We start from the raw sequence: 24,771 nt of genomic DNA on the forward strand, positions 1-24,771 counted from the left end.
GCCTCTGATCCCACGTTGCTGTGGCTCTGGTGTGGGCCAGCTGTAGCTCTGATTTGACCCCTAGCCTGGGAACCTCCATATGCCGCGGGAGCAGCTCGAGAAATGGCCAAAAAAATAAAAAATAAACTACAGACTCATTTGCTTAGAATTTGAAAATACTGGGGATTTTTATTTGCTTTCTGTTCCTTTCTATGAATATATGAAAGACATAGTTCACCTCACCATTGTGAAATAAGTCGAAAACACCTGATCGCAAATGCAGGAGTATTAAAAACTGAGCCTAATAAAACTTTGTTCAAGTAAACACTCAATATAAATCTTTTAATAAAATGAATAAAGGCAATGCGAACTAGTCCCCATAATTAATCCTGATTTGGCATTTAGTATTTAGTATTTCAGCTCCCTGAATAAATACAACTTAATACTCCTTATTACCTAAACACTGCATATTAAAATTTGTAAAGATTGTAGTAGATTACTATTTTTTTTTTGGCCACGCCCATGGCATGTGAAAGTTCCCAGTCCAGGGGTCGAACCCAAGCCACAACAGTGACAACATCAGATCCTTAACCACCAGGCCTGGGAGCTCCATAGTAGATCTTTTTTAGATTAAGGATTTAATGTTTTTTAAATAATACTTAATGGTATAATTATATCTAATTACTCTTAAAAATACAATAATTTAGTAACACCTATACATAAAACATTTCATGATATAGAAACAGGATGTTTCAAAGAGAAATACAAATAATACATAAGCATTAGTTTATAAGAAGGCTTACTCTATTTATTGTCTACATCAAAGCTTACTTCAGCCTTGAAGTTGACAATAATTCATAAAAGACACATTTTATACTTAATCCCAAGTGAGTGACAGGAGAGTATGTTTCAAAAATGTCAGCAAAGGATGGTTCTTAGGCAATCTGACATCCTCATGCTAGGAAAAAGAGGAAGGCAGCACATCGAGGCCTCACCAAGAAGAGCCACCTGTGCTGTGGCTTCTGCAGATGCCAACAGGGGAATAAAGTCTTTATGGCGACAGTCACGGTTAAGCATGAGCCTAAAAGTAAGATACCTTACCCAGGGTTCCAAAGTAAAAAAACAGAATATCTCTTTCAGCATGATATTAGAGATTGTAATTTTAAAAAAGTCTACCGTACCTCAGGACTTTTTCGGTTCTGTAAAATCTGTTTGTCAGTTTCCTTGTTAGCAAAATATCGAGTGCAGCCCCGGTTTAAATACTATGACAAAGACATTTAAAATATAATTAACAAATATGATGCACAGGAAAATAACACAAAGGAAAATATAACTTATCAAATAGTGCTAACCATAAAGAAGTTCTAAACATAACCTGCGTATCATTTAATCTCTCAGTTAAAATCTACACATCACAAACATTTTACTCAAACTATGGGTGGTGAAAAATCTCAACCTGAAAGTAGATTAAATGATTAGCATAAAAATCAATACCATAAAGTATTCCTATTTTTAAAAGGTATCAATTTTATTTTATTTGGGGCAGGAGGAACCTGTGGCATATGGAGGTTCCCAGGCTAGGGGTCGAATTGGAGCTAGAGCTGCCGGCCTACACCACAGCAACAACAGATCTGAGCCGCATCTGTGACCTACACCATAGCTCATGGCAACGCCAGATCCTTAACAGAGCGAGGACAAGGATGGAACCTGTGTCCTCATGGTTACTAGTTAGGTTTGAGCCCAACCACAACAGAAACTACGTTCCAAAGGTATCAATTTTAAATCTTCTCAGCATTAAATATCTTATTAAAAATATAGTTTATGAAATATGAACTAAATACATTAAAAGTCTCAAATAAGAACCCACACTGTGGTTTAATATCTTGAGTAATATTTTAAATTCTAAATAATTAACAAATATTATTCTTGCGTTTCTTAATTTTTGGTTTTTACAATCAGGTCTTCAAAACATGCCTTTCATAGTTACTGACAGTTAACACTAGTTGTACATAAATTACAATGCTTGCTTTATGAAACTTCATAGGTATTCAAATAAAAATTGCAGCTTTTATTTGCTTTCCTGCGCAGAAGCCTTTAAAGGCTAAGTGCTTTGAAAACATAACAAGGGCAGCTGGTGAGAAGAAAATAATATATTGGCCTCTAGGAGAATATATTGCCCATATTTAATGTGTGGAGGTTGTTCAGGAAGGCAGTGCACAGGAAACAGGATGAGAAAAAATTTTAAACACCTCAGTTTTTCTTAAATCAGGTCACTATGATTCCACTGTACTATGGCATGAATTCCAAGATTAAATATAATACATTATATAGATACCAAGAAAAAAATCACAGTAAAATTCTGAATGATTTAGGGATAATTTAATATGTTAGATGATCAATGATTTATTTCTCCCCTCCATTGCAGTGAAATATTAAAATACAGTTAAAATCCAAAAATAATACACAATGATTTTTTTCTTTCTAGCCTAGAATCTTGGGGAAAAAAATAAAACAGAAAGAAGAGGATAAAACTGGTTAGCATTTTCAAATGGCTATTTCAAAACAGAGCTCTTTTATTTAGTAGGATAATACTTGGAGCCAAAACAAGTGTTTTCTTTGCTGGCAAGAGTTACATCCACCCACCCCAACTGTTTTATCAAATACTTGGCTTCTGTACAGATGGATTTAATATTAAAATCTAGGAAGAAAATGTTTGCTTCTTCCAATTTTTCTGTAACTAGAAAGCTGTAACTATTCTTGCCACTCACTATCATTCTATCCAAGCTTTATTTATATTCTAGGATCCTTATGGGACCATAACAATGCTTCCGTGAAACACATGCAAAGATATTTTAAATTTTTGAATAATGCAAGCATTTTATGCCTTTTATTTTCTAAAATACATACACAGTTAATATGAAAGTTTTCAAAGAGATGTACCTCTACAGCTCATTATGTACCAATTTGGACAGAGTAGTGACAAAAATGGGGGAGAAGGGTTCTTTTCTCCATTGTATATTCTTGCCTCCTTTGTCATGGAAATCCTATAAAATTGGATTGTGATGATCACTGTACAACTACAAATGTAATAAATTCATTGAGTAATAAAATTTTTTTTAATTCTAAATAATTAATCTGATAACCAAAAAAAAAAAATGGGGGAGAAGGGTTCACCCTAGTGTAGGGTTTCTCCTTTGTCTTTACAACTTTATCGATGAGCTAAAACTGGAGGCCTAAACTGAACCACAGAAAAACCTAATGAAATGACCAACCCACTTTTAAGTCACTCTAAAGCAGAATCATTAGGTAGAAGGGATCCGGAGGTGTGTGTATACTGCCTGAGAGGAACAGCCAAGACAGCACAAGTTTGTGGGTGAAAGGTAAATGATGTTTCACTAGTTTCCTCTCACTTCCAAAATGACTCCCTTCAGAGGAAGTCATGCTTGCCAGTTCACACCATAGAGGCTGGAAACTCCCTGACCTGATAGAAAGCTTTTCAATAGCTGCCCTCTTAGATGGCTGCCGTTGCACCAGGAAAGGCTATACACTCTCAGGTGCACTCTCAAGCCCCCAAGTAGAAAGAAATGCTATATTAAGACAAGAATAGGGAGTTTCTGTTGTGGCTCAGTGGTAATGAACCCAACTAGTATCCAAGAGGATGTGGGTTTGATCCCTGGCCTCATTCGGCAGGCTAAGGATCTGGTGTTGCTGTGGCTGTGGTATAGGCTGGCAGCTGCAGCTCCAATTTGAGCCCTAGCCTGGGAACTTCCATATGCCACAGATGTGGCCCTAAAAAGCAAAAAAAAAAAAAAAAAAGACAAGAATAGTCACACTGCTTTATCATTAACTTGGTGCTGACAAAACCACATCATCATTAAATTTCATGATTCATAGTAATTCATATTTCTTTTCTACAAACCACTATAGAGAATGCCTCTTCTACTTTCATAAAGTTAATAAATCCCAATTAATTTGGTGAGCTCTAGAGTTAAACATTTCAGAATTGTATAAAGAGATGCAGCTATAAAACAGTTTAAAATAGTTTTTAAAATTTCCAAATACACATTAGAAGAAATTGATTAAAGTAATAAAGAGATGCTGGTTTGCAAACACAGAGTAATTAAATATAAATGAGTGTCACGATCCTCAAATGGAGAACTCCTGGCTGAAAAGGACTATCAAAATCACCTGAAGAACTTCACACCGACCACATTCACTACCCCTGCACTACATGATTCCTGTAAAGCCCACATGGGGACACTATTTTCTAGCTGAGAATTTGTGAACTATGCTAAACACTCCCCAGTCACCACTTCTTGAAACTCTATTGACTTGTTTGTGACTCTTGGCACCCCTGAGCTTCCTTGTTCTTCTCCTACAACTCCACCTGCGCTCTCTTTCTTGGGCCATGCTTCACCTCCTCAGCCTCTTCAACTCCAGAGTCTGGATCCTGGTGTGTGCTTTTCCACATGATGCAATCTCTCTGGACATATCATCTATGCACCATCACAGTCCTCGTACCACCAGGGTATAGCTTTGCCCCACCCTGTCCTCCATCACGGACCTGACCTTCAGATCAGTACACCCAGCGGTCTTCCCAACAGTCTTCTGAACAGCTCCACTTGGATGATCCACAGACACCAAACAGACCTCATCCTACACACCACACATCATCCATGGTACTTACATCCATCCAGTTACCCTAATCAATTATTCCAGACTCCTCCTCCTTGCCAAATTCAAACCCCACATCCTATCAATTTTACCTCCTCTGTAACTTGGCCACTGCTAAACCAAATTCAGGCACTGAATAACTGCTACATCACCTGGAGCCACAGGTTCCCAACCCACTTACCCATGGTTACAATTTCTATCCATTACCCCCTCCCCTTAAAGCTACCTTCCATGTTAAAGCTGGAGGTAAGTGCAGACCTGATATCCAGCTTTCTACATCAAGACCTTCAACAGTTCCTTACCACAGAAGACCAAATTCTAGCCTCACCTCCTCCACTTCCTGTCCTTCCCTTTAAGCTGTTTCCTGCCTTTCTTTGTTCATCTTTTTGAATGTACCAGAAATACCTTTGGAATGTTTCTTCATCAAGTTAACACTTGAAAATCCTTCAGGATTCTGATCAAGCATCAATTGTTCCAGTAAAGTTTTTCCAGAATCAACAGCATCCTGTACGTAACTCCCACTTACCATTCAATACGTCAGACGTGTGTGTGTGTGTGTGAGTCCCACCAGTTTCTAAGTTGCTAAGAAACATGAATTGCGTCTCATTTTATCTTTTTACCTTTGGCACAATGCCTAGTATCAATGGGTAGGCAATAAATGTTTGTCGAACTGAATTAAGGAAAACAAGTATGGGTCCTTTATTAATTCAATGGTCAGACTTTTTTTTAACCAATAAGTCAAAGGTAACTTTCAAGTTAGCATTACATCACTATTATAAATTTCTTACTGAGTTTAGCATCTACCCTTTTACCTATCCCAATATGTACCCCCTTCAGAGTGTTATGAACTCAGCAATAAATCTCAATAGAGATCGATCAGGTACAGAAGCCATTCTATTACATTACACTGACTTCAATGTAAGATATATGCAACTAGACATCAAAATCCACTGAAATAACTTTTAGAATAGAAGCAATTCAATGGGCAAAAAAAATGCATGAAATTTCTTTTCATCCAACCTACCCGAAAATTATCTGGGGAGCTCAAATGAAGTCTTTCCCTAATATCTTCAGAAGCACCAGCACACAACCTATAAAAGATATGATAATTCCTTTCCTCTTTGCCTTGAACACAGATCCTAGATTTCTCTAGAAGATAATGTGAGACAAATCCTCCAACAACTGAACTCTAAAAAGCAAAACAGAGAGAAATTACACGTTTACATTTAAAGTCTCAAAGCGTAAATTGTCTTTTCTAATAAACATACATCTATTGAAGAGGCTGTGATATTTATCAAAGGGGAAAAATAGATAACTAAATGTAAGCTTATAGTATTCACAGAGATCATATATATTCTCCCAACTCTCTAAAGTAACAGAAAAATTTAAATAGATGTGCCATGAGTTCAAATACAGCACCAATTCTTTTTTTTTCAATTTTGTGTTTTATCTTCATGTGTACGAGTTTCCTTTTGCATAACAAAATCCAATGTTATTTTGTGATTTTATTGATGGTTTTTTGTTTTTGTTTTTCTTTTGGGGGGCCACACCCACAGCATATGCAAGTTCCTGGGCCAGGGATTGAACCTGCACCACAGCTGTAACCAGAGCCACAGCGGTGACAGTGCCAGATCCTTAACCTGCTGAGCCAACAGAGAACTCCTAAAGCATCAATTCTATCAAGAACCTTGTATTTGCCCCAAACATAGCATCCTGAAACTCACTCTTACCTACCTTTTCATTAAAATGTATTTCTACAAATTTCCCAAATCGACTGCTATTATTGTTGCGGACAGTCTTTGCATTTCCAAAGGCTTCTAGGAGTGGGTTAGCTATTGGAAAAAAATGACAATACTCAGTCAAAAAATTAGCATGAAGGAAAATTACAAAGTAATATGCATGGTATGTTTCCATTTATTAGTAAATATACATAACTGGAAAAAAATTCTCAAAAATGCTAACATGAAGGAATTCACTTATGATAGCAAATTCCACACATATTTATTGATTACCACTATGTTCAGGCGTATAAAGTGCAGGAGATGGGAAAAAATTTACTCAAAAATTATTCAAAATTTATATAAAGAAAATGTGTTATGGGAAAGACTAAATTTTCAAAAGGCACTAGGTTACAAAATTTATAGCTAGACTTGAAAAATTGCTCCGTAAAAATTTTAAGGTTTCCACATCAGCCCTACAAGAGTAGTGATTACAGTAAAGAAAACAGCAAACCTCCTGTGACAAAATATAAGCGAGAAGTTACTGGCTGACTTACTTTTCAAAAATACATGTGAATAAAACCTCCAGATTTAACATTTTTATAGGCACATTCAACAAAATCTAACAAATCAGAGTTTATAGAATTACCTACAAAAGGTTCTCAGAACAATAGTTTTTAAAATCTCAATGAACAAGTGCAAAAGTTTAATTGTCTTTATTTCATAATCCCTCATACATACTCTCTACATGGCTGTAAAAGGGGTACTAGAGTCTATTCTTCTTACCAGTCTCAACTAGAAGCATAGCAGTTAGTGTCAATCTTAAACATTCCATCTAAAACTTCATAAACTGTTGCATATGTTTATTGCTAGAGTATTTCTTATGACATCTTTTGAAGTCCATTTCTCTTACTCTATCTACAGCATAGAAAGCTTAACTAGTCTCCAAACCTTTGTAAACGTCACTCCCAGGTTGCTTCACTTGCCAAATAATTAAGTATTAAAACTAAAAAAAAAAAAAAATGGGAGTTCCTGCCATGGCTCAGCGGTAATGAACCCAAATAGGATCCATGAGGATGCATGTTCAATCCCTAGCCACACTCAGGGGATTAAGGATCTGGCATTGCCATGAACTGTGGGGTAGGCTGCAGATGCAGCTCGGACCCCGAGTTGCTGTGGCTGTGGTGTAGGCCAACAACTACAGCTCTGATTCGACCCCTAGCCTGGGAACTTCCATATGCCGCACCTACAACTCTTAAAAAAAAACACATATGTACTTAGTTTACCATATAGTTAAGATGCCTGGGTTTATGTCCCATTTTCACAACTGATGAGCTATTTGCTCTTCAGCAAATAAACTCTTTTCACCTTAGTTTCTCACCCATAAAGCAGGGATAAAACAGTACCTCCCTCATAGACTGTGAAGACTTAAATTAGGCAGGAGATTTCAGACAAATCAGACCTCATCTAACACATCTCACATACGTCAATATCATCATCATTCCTAAATACCTACTGGGGAAAGCGAGAGATGGGGAAGAGAGTGTCCAAAGAGGCCTAAAAACCTCAAAGAACCACAAGGAGACCAATTTGACTACAACCACAAGGAGACCAATTTGACTACAGTCTAAGGATTCAAAGGAAACATGACTCAATTAGCCCAGAGAAGGCTGAGGCCAGGCCACACTGTGCACTGCACTTGATGATAGGATTTTGGCGCTCTATCCTAAGGGCAATGGGAAACCAACAGAGGATTCCAAGCAAAGGACATCATTCAACTTCCACCCAGAGAACAGACTAAAGGACAGCAGGACTATAAGAGGGAAGATCAGAGAAGAACCTGTGATGCAGGAGGCTGGTGCAGCCCCAGCATGACAGCAGCCTAGAACAGCAGTCTGCAAACAGGGTACCAGAAGACTGTCTAAGGGGTACAGAGGCACTGATAGCTTAAGGAACTCAATTTCCAGATTCACTTTCCAAGAGAAATTATTTCCTCCCCAAAGTACCTCAATTCCAAAGAACCCTGTCCCTTTCTCCTTTATGAAAACAAGGTCAACGAAACAAATGGGAGGCCAGAGGGCTTCCTGTATCTTTCATTCATCCAACAAATATTTATGGAGCATATGCTATATAGCAGATGTTACTCTGGAGGTTTGGAATATACAAAAATCCCTGCCCCATGTGCATGGGATCATGGGAAAACAACAAATGTTGAGCAAATGAGAAGATAGTACCTGAGCAAGGATTTGTAGGGGATGGGAGGGTCTTTTGATCTCTGGGGGAAAATTTCAGACCTAGAAGGTTATTCTAAGTTAATTTCAGTACATATCTAACGACAGAAAATAAGAATTTCAAAGATTAACGATACCTTCAACAATTCTATCATCAATATCTTGACCGGTTCCATAGGATTCAGTCAGATATCTGTTTAAAATATAGGATAAACAAATTTAGATCACAAAGATATTGAATATACTGTATTTCTAATTTCAATATTATTTAATACAACTAAAATTTAAACCTGGATCATCCACTAGAACTGTTTATTTAAAATGCAAATTTTAGGAGTTCCCGTCGTGGCGCAGTGGTCAACGAATCTGACTAGGAGCCATGAGGTTGTGGGTTCGATCTCCGGCCCTGTTCAGTGGGTTAAGGATCCGGCGTTGCCGTGAGCTGTGGTGTAGGTCGCAGATGCAGCTTGGATCCTGTGTTGCTGTGGCTCTGGCATAGGCCGGAGTCTACAGCTCAGATTAGACCCCCAGCCTGGGAACCTCCACATATCGCAAGAGCAGCTCTAGAAAAGGCAAAAAGACAAAAAATAAAAATAAAAAATAAAATAAAATGCAAATTTTATATTTAATGCAACTACTACTCTGTTATTGCTTTTTAAACATGTAAAATTCTATTTGGATAGTCTTTGACATCTAAATCAACATTTTTTTTAAACTTTTAAAAAATATTCTGACTTTAGCCAACTATTTGGTTTTAAATACACCACACATTTTACACAGAAATATTCATCTTCTACATGACATTCCAAGTCTTTTGTGATAGCCACTGAACACCTAGGAAGTAACCACCTTCTGTTGTTCCAGTGCAAGATAAAACATGACAAACAATTTGCCTGGCACACTTCAAAACAAAGAGTAATCTCTGATTTACAATATAAGCATAGTTTCTTAATTATTTGTTCATTTTTAAAGGTGTATATTAACCACAGACTCACCATATGGCTACTACATACAGGAGAGCGAATAAGAAATTAAGGCACTTAGAATTCCAAGAGTATTAGGAAGCATTCGTTTAATCAGAATTGCATATACATATCAGGCAATAAGAAACCCTTAAATCAGTTTCATACAAGTAACTCTTAATAGTGTGTGTGTGTGTGTGTGTGTGCACATAAAAATAGCAACATTTCAAAAAGGGACCCAGGATGCAGCAATGAACAAAGACTTGTAACAAAGTGGGAACAGGTTGGAAGGAATGCAGAAGTACCAGGAGCAGCGTCAACACTAGACGTAACATTGCTGAGCGTGTAAACTGAAGGGCCAGCTATAACGAGCGCAATGGTTCGTCCCATATATAAAATGCTATAATCCTACACAAAGTGTAGTGTTTAATTTGAGGGCAGCATGGGGGATACAATGGGGGGAGGGCTGTGGGGAGACAGAAATAAGGGTGGGGAGTTCCCGTCATGGCGCAGTGGTTAACAAATCCGACTAGGAACCATGAAGTTACGGGTTCGATCCCTGCCCTTGCTCAGTGGGTTGACAATCCTGCGTTGCTGTGAGCTGTGGTGTAGGTCGCAGATGCGGCTCAGATCCCGCGCTGCTGTGACTCTGGCGTAGGCTGGCAGCTACAGCTCCGATTCGACCCCTAGCCTTGGAACCTCCATATGCCGCGGGAATGGCCCAAGAAATGGCAAAAAAGAAAAAAGAAAAAAAAAGAAAGAAGGGTGGCATCATAAACTTAAGGTTCAAAAATGGGTTCAACAACTCTAGTAGCTGGACTTTGAAAATAGAATGTGAAGGCTGCATTTTGAAGGACAGTCCTAGATTTCCCTCTGCCCAACCAGTACAGTCTCCTTCAGGTCCTCAGGAGAATAACATGTTAGAGGTAGTTTTCAACAATCTACAGCTTAGCTTCCACATAAGGTGTCTGTTTCTGTAAAAGGGATAGAGCCTGGACCTTTTCAAGGTAGGTCATTAAAGTATGCAAGAGTATTCAAAGCCAACCTGTTCAAATCTCAAGAAGATACATGCTCACAAGTAAGATGATTCACAACAGCCAAGAGGCAGAAGCAACCCAAGTGCCCACTGATGGATGGGTGAATAATGAAAATGTGATATGTGCACACAATGGAATATTATTCAGCCTTAAAATTGAGGAAAATTCTGACACATGCTACAACATGGATGAATTCTGAGGACACTATGCTAAGGGGAACAGCCAGTCACAGAAAGACAGAAAGTGTATGATTCTTTTACATCGGGTATCTAGCTAGAGTGGTCAAAATAACAGAGGCAGGAAGCAGAATGGTGGTAGCCAGGGGCTGGGGTCAGGGAAGTGGGGAGCTGTTTACTGGGTACAGAGTTTTAGCTCTGTGAGATGAAAGGTTCTGGAGATGGGCTGAACAACTATGTGAATATACTTAACACTGCTGAATGGTAGACTTAGAAATGGTTGAGATGGTAAATTTTGTTATCACATAAAAAATTTTTAAGCTTTTAACCACAATTAAAAAAAAAAAAAACTGTTCAAAATATCCTGTGTCACCTAAACATTCCTCACCTTAGAACAAATTTTGTATTTTCCGTTTTGCCAGCTCCTGATTCTCCAGATACAATGATAGACTGACTCAGCTTGAGCACCTTCATGTCTCGAAAAGCCTTATCAGCTGGGGTCAAAATAACACAACACATTAGTGAGGAACAGCATATAAAATACAAAGTCTCCAAATGATAAAGTCCATTTACTATCAAAGAGTGCCAGCTCTTAGAGAAATTATAATAAACTATGTCTACAGTTAGCATAATTTTAAAGAAAAATCATCTAAAAGTGTTCAAAACATCTCTACAAGCATATATTTTATTTTATTTATTTATTTATTTAGTCTTTTTAGGGCCACACCCAAGGCATATGGAGGTTCTCAGGATAGGGGTCAAATTAGAGGTACAGCTGCTGGCCTACACCACAGCCACAACAATGTGGGATCTGAGCCACATCTGAGACCTACACCACAGCTCACGGCAATGCTGGATTCTTAACCCACTGAATGAGGACAGGGATCAAACTGGCATCCTCATGGATACTAGTCAGGTTTGTTACCACTGAGCCATGACAGGAACTCCATAAAAGAATATACTTTAAATGTTCTAATTATCCTGACAGCTAAGTAATATGAAATCTGAGAAAACAATTCTTATGTGTGTTCTAGAATGTCTCTGAGCTGTGGCTCAGCTTTTCCTAACACCATAGCAGATCTGCAGAGAGATGAAAAACACTCACTTTGCATAACTAACGACATCCTCAGAGAAAAGGAAAAAGTAACGAGCTACCAATTATGAAATCCAGCAGCCAAATTTTCTACTGGAGGAAAAAAAATACATCACTGCACAATAAATCTGTTTTTTTTGCTGTAATAGTACTGTAATAAGCACCTTGCAGAATTTATCAGCATTTCAAAAGTAGGCAGAATTGCTTTAAGTTTTTGCTATTGTTTACATATATAATTTTTAACTATATTCATTATACTCTGACAATTTGGGCTATAAAATGTCTTTAAGACTACAAAGACAAGATGAGCACAGTTCAATTCGGTTAAAGTGGGTGCAAATTAAAAGAATTTTAATTGAGAGTTCCCATTGTGGCTCAGTGGCAACAAACCCGACTACTGTCCATGAAGATGTGGTTTCAATCCCTGGCCTTGCTCAGTGAGTTAAAGATCCGGTGTTGCTATGAGCTGTGGTGTATGTAGCAAACACAGCTTGGATCCTGCATTGCTATGGCTGTGGTGTAGACTGGCAGCTGCAGCTCTGATTCAATCCCTAGACTGGGAACTTCCATATGCCATAAAAAGGGAGAAGAAAAAAAGCAAAAGAATTTTAATTAAAAACTAAGTCTTGAGCAATATGCTCCATAAGGCAACTATTTCTCACCTCAGACATGTGCTACCACACAAGGGAAGAAGACTCTTCAGCTTTTACTCTAAGGACCAAATGCAAACTACAGGCAAGAGTATTCAGATCATTCTGACCACTTGACCAGCAACCTGTTCCACCCACTTTTGTAGAATCACTTTCAGTGCTTAAACAACGAGAAACGAAACCTGGTTTATTTCCACTTTAAACGACTTCTGTCCAATGATGCACTTGCTCACTTTCAGGGTCTAAGGATTGTGCACCATTTCCCCAGCTGAGAGACACAGACCAGTGCCGGTCAGAGCACTGACAGAACCAAAGTCACTGTGCTGCTGCCCTGGACTTGGCTGACACATTCACTGTCTAGTAGAACACAGCACACATCATCCAAATCTGGAGGTGAAGCCCGGTTAGGCCAAAGCACAGACACAAAGAGAAACAAACTGCATGAAGATCCAGAACCCAAACGTGTCATTGTCTAACTGCTGATTATGTCTGAATCCCAAGGCTTAGCTAACGCCTCCGTACTTGCAGCCAACAGCTACAGGAGATGCCTGTTAAATAGTCCTCCCCTGCTCTTCAGTGTGAAAGTGCTTCAAGATGAGAGAGCACCTGAGAAAGGCAGAGACAGACGCTCCTGCTTCTCCATGTGGGCTCCCCAGAGATACGAGGCACGGATCACTGGTGACTGTTTGCAGTCTCTATGGCCCTGATGCAGGACAAAGCACATGGACGTCTGCTCTCACTGCTCCTATCTAGCCCAAGCAATGCACTCAGAAGTGATGACTAGGGTCTCAGCTGAGGACCTGGGCCTCCTTCCTAGTCACGGAAGGAGGACACCTTTAGGATGCAGTTAAAAAGAGAGTTCCCATTGTGGCTCAGGGGTAACGAACCCAACTAGTATCCATGAGGATACGGGATTGATCCCTGGCCTCGCTCAGTGAGTTAGGGATCTGGCGTTGCCATGAGCTGTGGTGTAGGTCAAAGACACAGCTCAGAGCTGGTGCTGATGTGGCTGTGGCATAGGCCAGCAGCTGTAGCTCCAATTCAACCCCTAGCCTGGGAACTTCCATATGCTGTGGGCACAGCCCTAAAAAGACAAAAAGAAACAAAAGAAAGAAAAGAAAAGAAGGAAAGAAAACATTAGGTCAGCTTTTATTGTGACCTACTTTCAACTGGGTGGACACACTTAAGAGGACAGGGGCATTTAACAAAGGTCATGAGGTACAGAGGCCCTGGGAGTTGGCTGCAAAAACATTCTAATCCACCTTGTGTGCAGCACCTGCTCCCAGCAATGGTACCTTTCATTAATCCAAAAGGAAAAATGAGTAAATCTGTACAATTTAAAGAAAAATCAAAATTAAGATAGTTACATTACTTACCAATTGCAAAGACATGAGGTGGCATGGTCCCAAGAGATTTTCCTTGGTAGGACTTTATTGTTTCTGAAGAGTAGATTTTAGGAATGTCAAAGTATGGGTTCACGGCAATCAGAATGTTGGCCACATATGTCTGAGCAGGAAAAGCATACACATGAAATGTGCCAATTACTATTTCCATTTCAAACTAAACAAGGCTCCCAAGAGAAAGAAAATGGGGCAAAGAGATACCCTCAGATCTTTCTATAACTAGAACCCTCAAATCCATACTTCTGGCCCTTACCTAAAACTCAACACGTCCAAAATCACAACCATCTCTCCTGACCTCCCTTTGCCTCCAAGGAAACAGGCCCCTCCCACCTGCCTTCCGGGTTCAGAGCATCACCACCAGGTCAACATGGGCACAGCTGAGTCTCTGAGCTCAGACATCTTCTGTTGACCCCACTTATGAAATCTACTCTCCTAGGTCTATGCCTACAGCCTGAGTTTCAGCTATTTATATTGCTGACTTAGACTACTTTCTTCACCCTGCTACTGAAGAGTTTAAAGTAGTTCACAGGACCTAGCTCCGAGGCCCCACATTCCTGCAAAACATCATATGCTAACCATTCCCTAGCATACTGACAGGCTAAATGTTTAACGAGCAACTGAAGCTTGCTTTTACATTTGGAGTTTAACTGTGGCTTCAAAAGACCTGAAAATGCCACCAAAAGGATTTATAAAACTCCTGTGGGTAGAAAGAAAGTTGTGGTTTAGCAATTAGTTGTGGTTTACTGGCCAAACTAGGGCACACAGAACCATATTTTTCTCTTTTCTGCTTCCAGCTGTGGAAGGGAAATGATGTGAAATCCCTAAACTCTCAGGCTATTAATCTAAAATTCAGTGAATGCTCCGAAAGATGTTACCTGGGGTGGGGTGAAAAAATAACAGATAATAATCATTCAATGGGAGACAAAAGGAACAGAGACTAGTAACCAATGAAAATGTTAAATGTGAGTAAACTATTGTTCTACTCAAATTTAAGGGAAAACAGTGGCAATTCTGGTTAGCAAGAGTATAAAAATATCATGTTTATTCTGAACTGCTTCCCTCTCACATATATTATAGTAATAATAACTTTGAAAATACTGGTTTTCCAAAGAGGAGCTGATGATGCTAAAGAGCCATTATCTAACAGAGATCACACACCCAACTGCACACACATCTTCAGAAAAGAAGGGCAAGTCAGCTAGGAATGGCCTTAAAATTCTCCAGTGTGATGCAGACATTATACATGAGAAATAAAAACTTACATTTCGCAAATAGGTTATTATTTCTAACAATCATGCAACTTAGCAAAGACCTGTAAGTCAACCAAACACAATGTGAAAAAAGACAACTAATTTTTGTTAAAAGTACAGTGAATTCTGCATGTAAATCCTCATTTATCTATGGTCACAGTCAGCAAATGTTCAGCTACTGCAGCACAGAAAATAATAAAAGACCAATGAAAATCCCATAGGTTTTAGGCTTTTGTATAAACATCCCAAATAAAAACAAAGTGAGAGTTCCTGTGGTGTCTCAGTGGTGATGAACCCAACTAGTATCCACGAGGCTTCAGGTTCAATCCCAACCTCTCTCAGTGGGTTAAGGATCCAGCATTGCCATGAGCTGTGGTGTAGGTCACAGACACGGCTCGGATCTGTCGCTGCTGTGGCTGGGGTGTAGGCCAGCAGCTGTAGCTCCTATTTGACCCTTAGCCTGGGAACCTCCATATGCCACCGGTGCAGCCCTAAGCAGCAAAAAAAAAAACAAAAAACAAAAACAAACAAACAAAAAGGGTATCTCCATTTTTTAAGTAAGATTATTCTGTAAAGGTAAAGGTTTTTTTGTTTTTTTTTTTTTTTTGGCTGCATGGATCAAACCTGTGACACAGCAGTGACCCAAGCCACTGCAGTGACAATGCTGTATTCTTAACCTGTTGTGCCACAAGGAACTCCTGAAAAGGTAATTTAAAATTTCTTAACTTCAAGAAAAAGGTATTAAAACAATTAAAATTTGCTCTAATAAGGTTGTTCCACTACCACTAAGTCTTGTTAGACACAGAAAGAAAAAAAGGGGGGGCCAGTTCTACTTGAAAGATGGTTCTATCAAAATCAACTTGTACTGACTTACTACAAGTTAAACTGCTTTAACCAATGAATTTTTAAAATTTGTATTATTCTGGTACCGAATACAATAGTTAGCACAAATTAGATACTCAATATTAGTCTGGCCATTAAATGAATTTGCTTCTAAGTGTATTCCCAAATAAGAATAGCTATATATATTAACCTAAATATAGTATTCAGTTGGTTTTGAAAAAAATCCAGGAGGAAAATTAAGGAGACTCAATATAATCGAAAGACTTAATATAATCGAAAGACTTAGTATAATCAAATGACAGCAAGTAAACCCTTTTAAAAAAGACAAGATTAGTTCTATTTCCCAGATGTCATTACTTGGACAGATGGCAAAGACTAAAGGTAATTTAGTCAGAATTAAGTAAGTACAATTAGGCAAATTGATAGTGATATAAAAGATTAAGACTGTCATTTGATCTAGGACGTGTCAAAGAAGCCATGTGTTTTCTTCGTTCAAAAATAATGAAGGGTCCCATCTTTAGAACAGGAGAGCTACTGCCAGCCAACCAAGAAATTTACAACTAGGTCATATCGGAATAAAACCTCACGCACGCCCAATGAATAATTACAATTAAAACAGACTAGTTAAGTAACCATCTGAATGCTTTGGTGCAAACCCTATCTACATTAAAAGCACTGTCTTTCCTTTTTTAATATCCTAGATTTTTAAGGTAAGTTTTCTATGTAGAATAAAATATTGCAGCTAAGTAGGTTCTATGATCAGCATTTCAGTGTTCTTGACATTTCCTCATGGATGTCTTCTAATTTACATTTTTTGGTACTCCAAGTTTTAAATTTCAATATATATTCCATATAGTTCTGCCTTAAATGTTTTGCAGAACAAGGTGGAAAGTGCATTAACTAAATAGAGCTACAGATAGATACCAAAAATTAAAAATCAAAACTCAAAATAATTAGTGTTTTTTAAAAATAACCAAATTGGATATTTTAGGGCTGAAAGATATTAGATGATGCCCTGAATTCATTATTTCATTCCGCAAATACTTGTTAAGTGCCTACTATGTACCATGCATGGTCTAAGCCCTGTAGTTGGAAGAGCGAAAAAAATCCTTATCATAATGGAGCTCACGGTCTATTCAAGAGGCTCAGATCAAGTATGATTTCCTATTAGAAAACTTCGAGGTCAACAAAATCACACAATAGCATGTAAAATAATTATCCCCACAAAAACTTAGACCACAGGTAAAATACTTACATAAATTCTGTCTTTACTGTATCGAACTTTGATATTATGGAGGAGTGTGGCTTCATTTAAATACATCAATGAACCTGAGATACAAAATTTGTAAACCATTAGTTTAAGAGAAAAAAGTAACACAAAACAGTACCATCTTAATTTGAATCACTTTGATCCAAGCTAAAATTTACCTGTTAGGTTAGAATTAATTCTACCTTTTCCTGGTACCTGTAAACCCTAGAGGCTGATTTAAAATATATCTAGTTTACATAGGTATTACAGTGAAAGTTTTAAACAATAAACTGCTAGCAAGGTGAGTACATCTCGTGAGTACAAGCTGAGTTCACATTAATGAACGTTGGTTAAAAAATCAAGTACAGTTCAAGTGTACTTTTCAAGTACAATTCAAGTGTACTTGAATTCAAGAAAGTACTACTCTATTTTTCTTTTTTGCTTTTTTGGCTGAACCCACAGGATATGGAGTTTCTGGGCCAGGGATCAGATCCGAGTTTCAGCAGTGACCTTTAACCCATTGTGCTAGGCCGGGGGTTGAACCTGCATCCCAGTGCTCCAGAGATGCGGCAGATTCCACTGCACCACAGCAGGAACGCCAAGAAAAAACTAGTTTAGATGGTGCTGATTTTAATATATTTTTGACACAACAAAGATTAGTGGATGACACAAATCCAACCTGAGGCTCAAAATTTTACAGTCAAAACACAAAAGATAAAATTTTAGAATGGGAAAAGGACCCATCAGACCATTCAGTCAGTGCCTCACAACTGACACGATGGAATAAGAATCCGGGAGAGACTACTCTTTTTTTTTTTTTTTTTTTTTTTTTTTTGCTTTTTAGGGCCACACCCATGACATATGGTACCTGCACACTAGTATCCATGTCCTCAAGGATACTAGCTGGGTTTGTTACCATTGAGTCAAGAAGGGAACTCCGAGACTATGGGATATGCAGCTAATGGATAGCAGCATCAGGGTAGAAATCTTACTTTTCTAACATCTGTTCTAGTAACCCTTTGACACATTCTGCACCCCCAGCCTGATCTATTGTCCTGGTCCTGAATCCCCTGAGCTCTGCTTCCACGTTTCCACCACACACTCAAACAGACAAACCCACTCTTTCCCCAGCCACTGTTTCTATCATCAGCACCACTGTTTCTTCAGTCAGCTATTCCGAAAGCCTTAGTCAATACAAGGACCATCTTCTCCCCTTCCTTGCTCTAAGCCTTTATACCACATCTTTACACCACGTAATAAAGTATAGCACAGCACCAGACCCGGGGTAGGCACTCAAAACTAGCACAATCTGGAGTTCCCACTGTGGTTCAGTGGTAACGAACCCAACTAGTATCCATGACAATTCAGGTTCTATCCCTGGCCTTGCTCAGTGGGTTAAGGATCCAGGATTGCCGTGAGCTGTGGTACAGGTTGCAGACGTAGCTCAGATCCCATGTTGCTGTGGCTGTTGTGTATGCTGGCAGCTGCAGCTCTGATTTGACCCCTGGGAACTTCCATATGCTGTTAGTAGGGCCCTAAAAAGACGGGGGAAAAAAATGAGCAAAATCTGTCTCTGAAATGTCTCTCCTTTCCTCCCATTTCTATGACCCCAACCTCAACTTACATTTCATCACCCCTTCTGTAATCACAGCAGCCTCTTATCTGTCTACTGCCTCAGTCTCTCTCCTCTCTAACCCAGACTGCTGGTGCATTAATCTAACTCCACCTGAACCCTAATTTAATCTCTCACCTCCTCAAAATCCATTCCTGGGTCTCCATCAACTACCAAAGTCCATATTCAAGTCTGATATTCAAGGCCCTTAGAAAGCCTGCATGCAACTGACTTTTTCATAAAATTTTCCCTCTTTTTAACATGGTCTAATTTGCAGCCAGACTAAATTATTTATTAAACTCAAACGTCTTTCATGTATTGGGCTGCACCTCTACATCTCTAGGTGTCAAAAACCTATCCTCGAAGGTCAGTTCAAAGACTCTCCCACAAAGGTCCCTCCCCATTCTCACCCCACCAACAATAGGACTACTTTCTTCTCTGTACATTCTTTGTTGTGCTTGCCACAGAAAGCCAGTATTGTAATTATAATTTTGTATATCTGGTTTTGGCTACTAAATCAGATCCCTGAGGGCAGGTCTCTGCTGGATTAATTTGCTTGTTTGCTTGATCCCTCACTGAAGTTGCCTCTGTGCCTATACTGAATTCAACAGTTCAACACCCAACCAGTTCTGTCAAACAGGGACCCCTTGCTTTGCTGTCTCAACAAAGACTGCCTGCGCTTCTATATATAGGGCAGCCAGTTCACTTTGCAAGGACATGAGCCTCACTGGTTTTCTAACACCACTCACAGCAGAAACAAATGAAGGAGTGAGCAGAGCCTTCTGACAGCTGAATGGCAGCTCTCCTTTGAACTGAGGAAGGATCTGGAAAAGGAAGGCAGCAAAAGTACAGCTCCATTGGGTTTGATCACCTACCTTTCTGTATCCCTGCTCTTCCACTACGGTCCCCAGGAGCCTGGTCTACATGCTGCCTTTTCTTATCAGGGCACATCGCTGAACCACTGCCCCATCTCTCACCTTCCTCTGAGTTGCTGGAGTGTGTGATACTCTGCCTCTTTGAAGGAAGAACTCCTAAGCCCACAGTGCAGTTCCCTCAGAAAGGCTCGTCATCCAAGGCTAGACAGCACATGAAAAAGTTTGTTCTCACCTCTTGACCTCTGTCCACACTCACCACTGTTTGCCTTTTACACCTAATTATTCACAGATTTAACTATACTCCACATTAAAGTTTTAAAAAATACGACATAATAAAAGAATGGAAATGCTTGTTTCTTTTTTTATTTTTTATATTTTTGGCTTTTCAGGGCCACACCTGTGGCATATGGAAGTTCCCAGGCTAGGGGTCTAATTGGAGCTGTAGCCACTGGCCTACACCAAAGCCAAAGCAAGGAGGAATTCGAGCCATGTCTGCAACCTACACCACAGCTCATGGCAACACCAGATCCTTAACCCACTGAGCGAGGCCTGGGATTGAACCTGCAATCTCATGGTTCCTGGTCGGATTCATTTCCACTGCACCACAACGGGAATTCCATCTTTATAAATTCCTTAAGAAGAATTTTTGTATAGTTAATATATACCAAGCACACCAAAAGTTTCTAATGAAGACTGGATCTACTTCTTAATTATTAACTTTAGGGATATGACTAGGGAGTTATCTGAGCATTTAAGATTCTGCTTATTTGCTGCAGTTCTGGTTCACTGAAAGAAAAAAGAAAGAACCCACAAACAACTTCAACACAGAAGTCCATCAATTCTTCAGTCACATTGTTGAAGAAGTCATTCATTCCATTACTGAAAAAGCAAGAAACTTTTGGGATTCTTTACAATATTATAGTCTATATTCTATTATTTCAACTTCTAACAATGATTATTCACAAAGATTAGTATATTCCATGTAAGTAATGGTAGCTTAAAAATCAGCACTTAAAAAAAAAAGGCTTATTTTAATTACTGACTTCACATCCAATTCTGCCATATTTTAATATTCAAGTTAAGTAAAAAGGCAAAATTAACATACTAAACTCCATATATAAAAACCTTCACATAGAACACCCAGAGCTAAAACTAGATAATCAGTCTTGCTACATTGTTTCAACACTCTCAAAAGTTAACTGTGTCTCTATTCCAACAAAATCTTTAACACATAGTTCTGAACGCTCTATAGACATTAAGCTTTAGGTCACATTATTACCATGATACAGAGAAGAGGAAAGGATTTTAGAAATACACACGGGACCCAAAGAAATAATGCCATGTGTCATTTGGCAGAGGACAGCCATGTCCTGGGTAAGCCAAGCCTCAGATAAAAGGACTAATAAATAATGGAACCTGTATTCTAAACTCAACAAATAAAGCTGCCCTAATGCTGTGGTTTCAAAAAGGGAACTTTAAGTAGGGCTGGCTGACTGTACGGTGAGGATAGTTAACATCCTCATTAATATTCCTGCCATCAGGCATCAGCAAAGCAAACACCTGCAAGAAGCAGCAAAAGCTACACCAAGACCAGGAAAACAAATGGTTAGGCAAATATATCAGGATGAACCAACCAGAGGGAGAAATATTTAGGAAAGGGATTAAAAATAATTCAAAACCATTTATGTTTAGCTCCATCTGGATATACAAATCACAAAACATTATCTTGATATATGAAAAGGATCAATTCCAATTCTGAATGCCCTACCTAACAAATTTTAACAGAAAAGAATTTTCTCTATTATTTTTCAACTAATTTATTTATATACTGGCCACCCCAGTGGTTTGCAGAAGTTCCTGGGCCAGTGATCGAATCCAAGTCACAGAAGTAACAATGCCAGACCCTTAAACCTGCTGTGCCACCAGGAAACTTTTCTTTCTTATTTTATTTTATTTATTTATTTATTTATTTATTTTTTGTCTTTTTTGCTATTTCTTGGGCCGCTCCCGCAGCATATGGAGGTTCCCAGGCTAGGGGTCCAATCGGAGCTGTAGCCGCCAGCCTACGCCAGAGCCACAGCAATGGGGGATCCGAGCAGAGTCTGCAACCTACACCACAGCTCACGGCAAGGTCGGATCGTTAACCCACTGAGCTAGGGCAGGGATCGAACCTGCAACCTCATGGTTCCTAGTCTGATTCGTTAACCACTGCGCCACAACGGGAACTCCCTTCTTTCTTATTTTAGATACAATAGAATCTCATTCTTTTTTTGTTGTTGTTCTGATTTCTGGTCAGAAAAATACTATCTCATCAGGAAAATTCTCTAGCAATTTTGGAAAGGAAGGGAACTGCACACTTTTTCCCTCAACCTCTGACACCTAATAATAAGATACCATTTATTGAGAGACAGTCAAAGATCAGGCACTGCACCAAGGATTTTAAATGTATCAGCTCTAAGTATGGGACATAATTACTGCCATTGTACAAAGGAGAAGCTCAAAGAGAAGTAAGCTATCCACAGACATAGAGCTTCCTAACCGCAGAGCCAGAATCTGAACTCAGGGCTCCTCCACAACTCCTGGACTGCATGCCGACCCAGTCACATCAGCAATCATATAGGCTTATTCAGATGTGAACTCCAGAGAAAGTCAACTAGACCAAGCAGATTTTCTTGTCCTACCTCTTCTTTCAATGGAGAGTTGTTTTTTTGTTTGTTTTTTGGCTTTTTTCTGTCTTTTGTCTTTTTAGTGCCGCACCCATAGCATATGGAAGTTACTGGGCTAATCAGGGGTCGAATCAGAGCTGTAGCCTTCAGCCTAAACCACAGACAGCCACAGCAATGAAGAATCCAAGCTGCATCTGCGACCTACACCACAGCTCTCGGCAATGCTGGATCCTTAACCCGCTGAGTGAGGCCACGGATAGAACCCGAATCCTCATGGATACTAGTTGGGTTCACTGACCACTGAGCCAGGACGGGAACTCCAGATGGAGAGAATTTAATGTTGGGTATCTTTCATGAGACCCATGATTCTTAAATCTTGCCACATAAAAAATGAAATGTGATTACTGCTAAATCTTGAAAATTCAAGGACATAGCCTATTGCTCTGGATATGGTATTTTTTTCACCAAAAATTCTAAGACAGTTGTAAGTCAAATTAATATTGCACTGTAATGTTCTGAAATCAGGTTTCTAAGTAGTATTTATTACATAGTATTTTTGTTCATGTTTGTTTCCTTCAAACAGTGTCATTAGATGGGTCCTCTTGACTCAACTTCCAAATTACTGAATCACATTTACAACTCTAAAAGGCATCTGATTCCAGATGAGGTCCAAAAAAAAAAAAAAAAAAACAAGAGAGCTTTACTTCAGGCTTCAGGCTAAGCAAATGAATTACTACCATTCCCTGTATGCACACAACTGAGATAACACTAAAAAGACATTGAAGATACTCTCTAACCAAAGTGCAAATACAAGACAATCACATATCTAGGACTTGGAGGCTCCTGCATTCACAAGAATCTCATGCCAAAGGCTACACTTCTGAACCTGACAGAATGCGCAGGAACATAATTGCTCAGACATTGTTTTGAAGGGGCCGTTTCCTTTTCTATGAGAACTATTTTTAAAATTGACACTTACAGTTATCTTCCACATCTTTCTTACTGTCCTCTTCTGCAGGGAACACTTGGTTTATGAGAGCCAAAAAGGTCTGAAAAACAAAACAAGAGTTCAATACACTAGAAGCTTATAAATGGTAAGAAAAATAAAGGAGCATAATTGTTTGCACACATCATAATAATAGCAATAATATGCTCTTCATTAAAATATAACACAAGATCTTACTATTTAACAAGTCATTAACACAAAGGCACTATAACTTTACTCAAATATATTACCCACTATTACTATGAATGTGAAATCAATAAAAATCCTGTGCTCTAACATCTAGAATGGGACAAAATAAGAAGTATGTTAATATCAAATTTATATAGGTATGCTATTTAACAACTTTTTTTAAAAGAAAAACTTTAATGTTTATATATACAGCAAATTTATTGTTTTAAAAAAGAAAAGTAGTATCTAATCAATCAGATATACCAACAGACTATTATTTAATTAATACTATTGTCTGAGTAAAACACAATTAGACACAGATTACTGTACAGGAATATGTGTCAAAAATATAAACAGTAACCAAAACTATTAGGTCCAGAAAATTATAGATATCCATGAGTAAATTTGTATTTATTATATCATTTAAATGATAGATGCTAGGGGAGTTCCTGTCATGGCTCAGTGGTAACAAACCTGACTAGTAACCATGAGGACGTGGATTTGATCCCTGGCCTTTCTCAGTGGGTTAGGGATCCAGTGTTGCCATGAGCTGTGGTGTAGGTCACAGACATGGCTCGGATCCCGCACTGCTGTAGCTGTGGTGTAGGCCGGCAGCTGTAGCTCTGATTCGACCCCTAGCCTAGGAATTTCCATATGCTGCAGGTGGGATTCTAAAAAGACAAAATAAATAAATAAATAAAACAAGCGCTGTGGTAGAAACTCTAGAATTAAGATAGTATCTTGTAAGAGAGAAGAAATGACCTCAAATTACATCTAAAGAGAATTAAATTTTATCCATGCCAATCCAGCAGTTACCTATACATTTATATTTCTCAAACCATTATAATTATTCCTGTGGTTGAGGTTTCCAGCCACATCCAATAAATCTCTAAGGAAAAACCACTCAATTATTTTAAAATAATATTTGTAGGTCTATATATATATATATATATGCCGGATTGTAAGACAAGGCTACTGCTATAGTTCACAGAGTACAACTGGGCTGTTGGTTCCACCTCCATTCAAGGTCACACCCAAATTAGAAAACCGTAATGCCCTGAAAACCTTAGAGGTTAATGATCTGGAACCCAGTACACATGTTCTTAGTTTTATAAATGAGGAAATGTTTAAGAATAAATATAAAATAGGAACTACTCCATCATGTACATTATTAATGGT

General features: G+C 38.7%; 1 protein-coding gene across 16 annotated transcripts in view; it reads right to left on the minus strand.

The window, feature by feature from the left end:
* The window catches only part of MYO6 (myosin VI), a 144,908-nt gene that overhangs the window by 62,696 nt on the left and 57,441 nt on the right, over positions 1–24,771 (minus strand). For 13 of the 16 annotated variants that reach the window (XM_005659429.3, XM_013992812.2, XM_013992811.2 and 10 more), the window contains 8 exon segments: positions 23,398–23,467; positions 17,272–17,345; positions 13,897–14,026; positions 11,166–11,271; positions 8,740–8,795; positions 6,388–6,485; positions 5,678–5,842; positions 1,161–1,241 (listed from right to left, as the gene is read on the minus strand). In XM_005659429.3, the coding sequence (XP_005659486.1) occupies positions 1,161–1,241; positions 5,678–5,842; positions 6,388–6,485; positions 8,740–8,795; positions 11,166–11,271; positions 13,897–14,026; positions 17,272–17,345; positions 23,398–23,467 (780 nt within the window). 16 annotated transcript variants of the gene reach the window in all.

The sequence above is a fragment of the Sus scrofa genome, chromosome 1 (genome assembly GCF_000003025.6).
Source record: "Sus scrofa isolate TJ Tabasco breed Duroc chromosome 1, Sscrofa11.1, whole genome shotgun sequence".
Lineage (NCBI taxonomy): Eukaryota > Metazoa > Chordata > Mammalia > Artiodactyla > Suidae > Sus > Sus scrofa.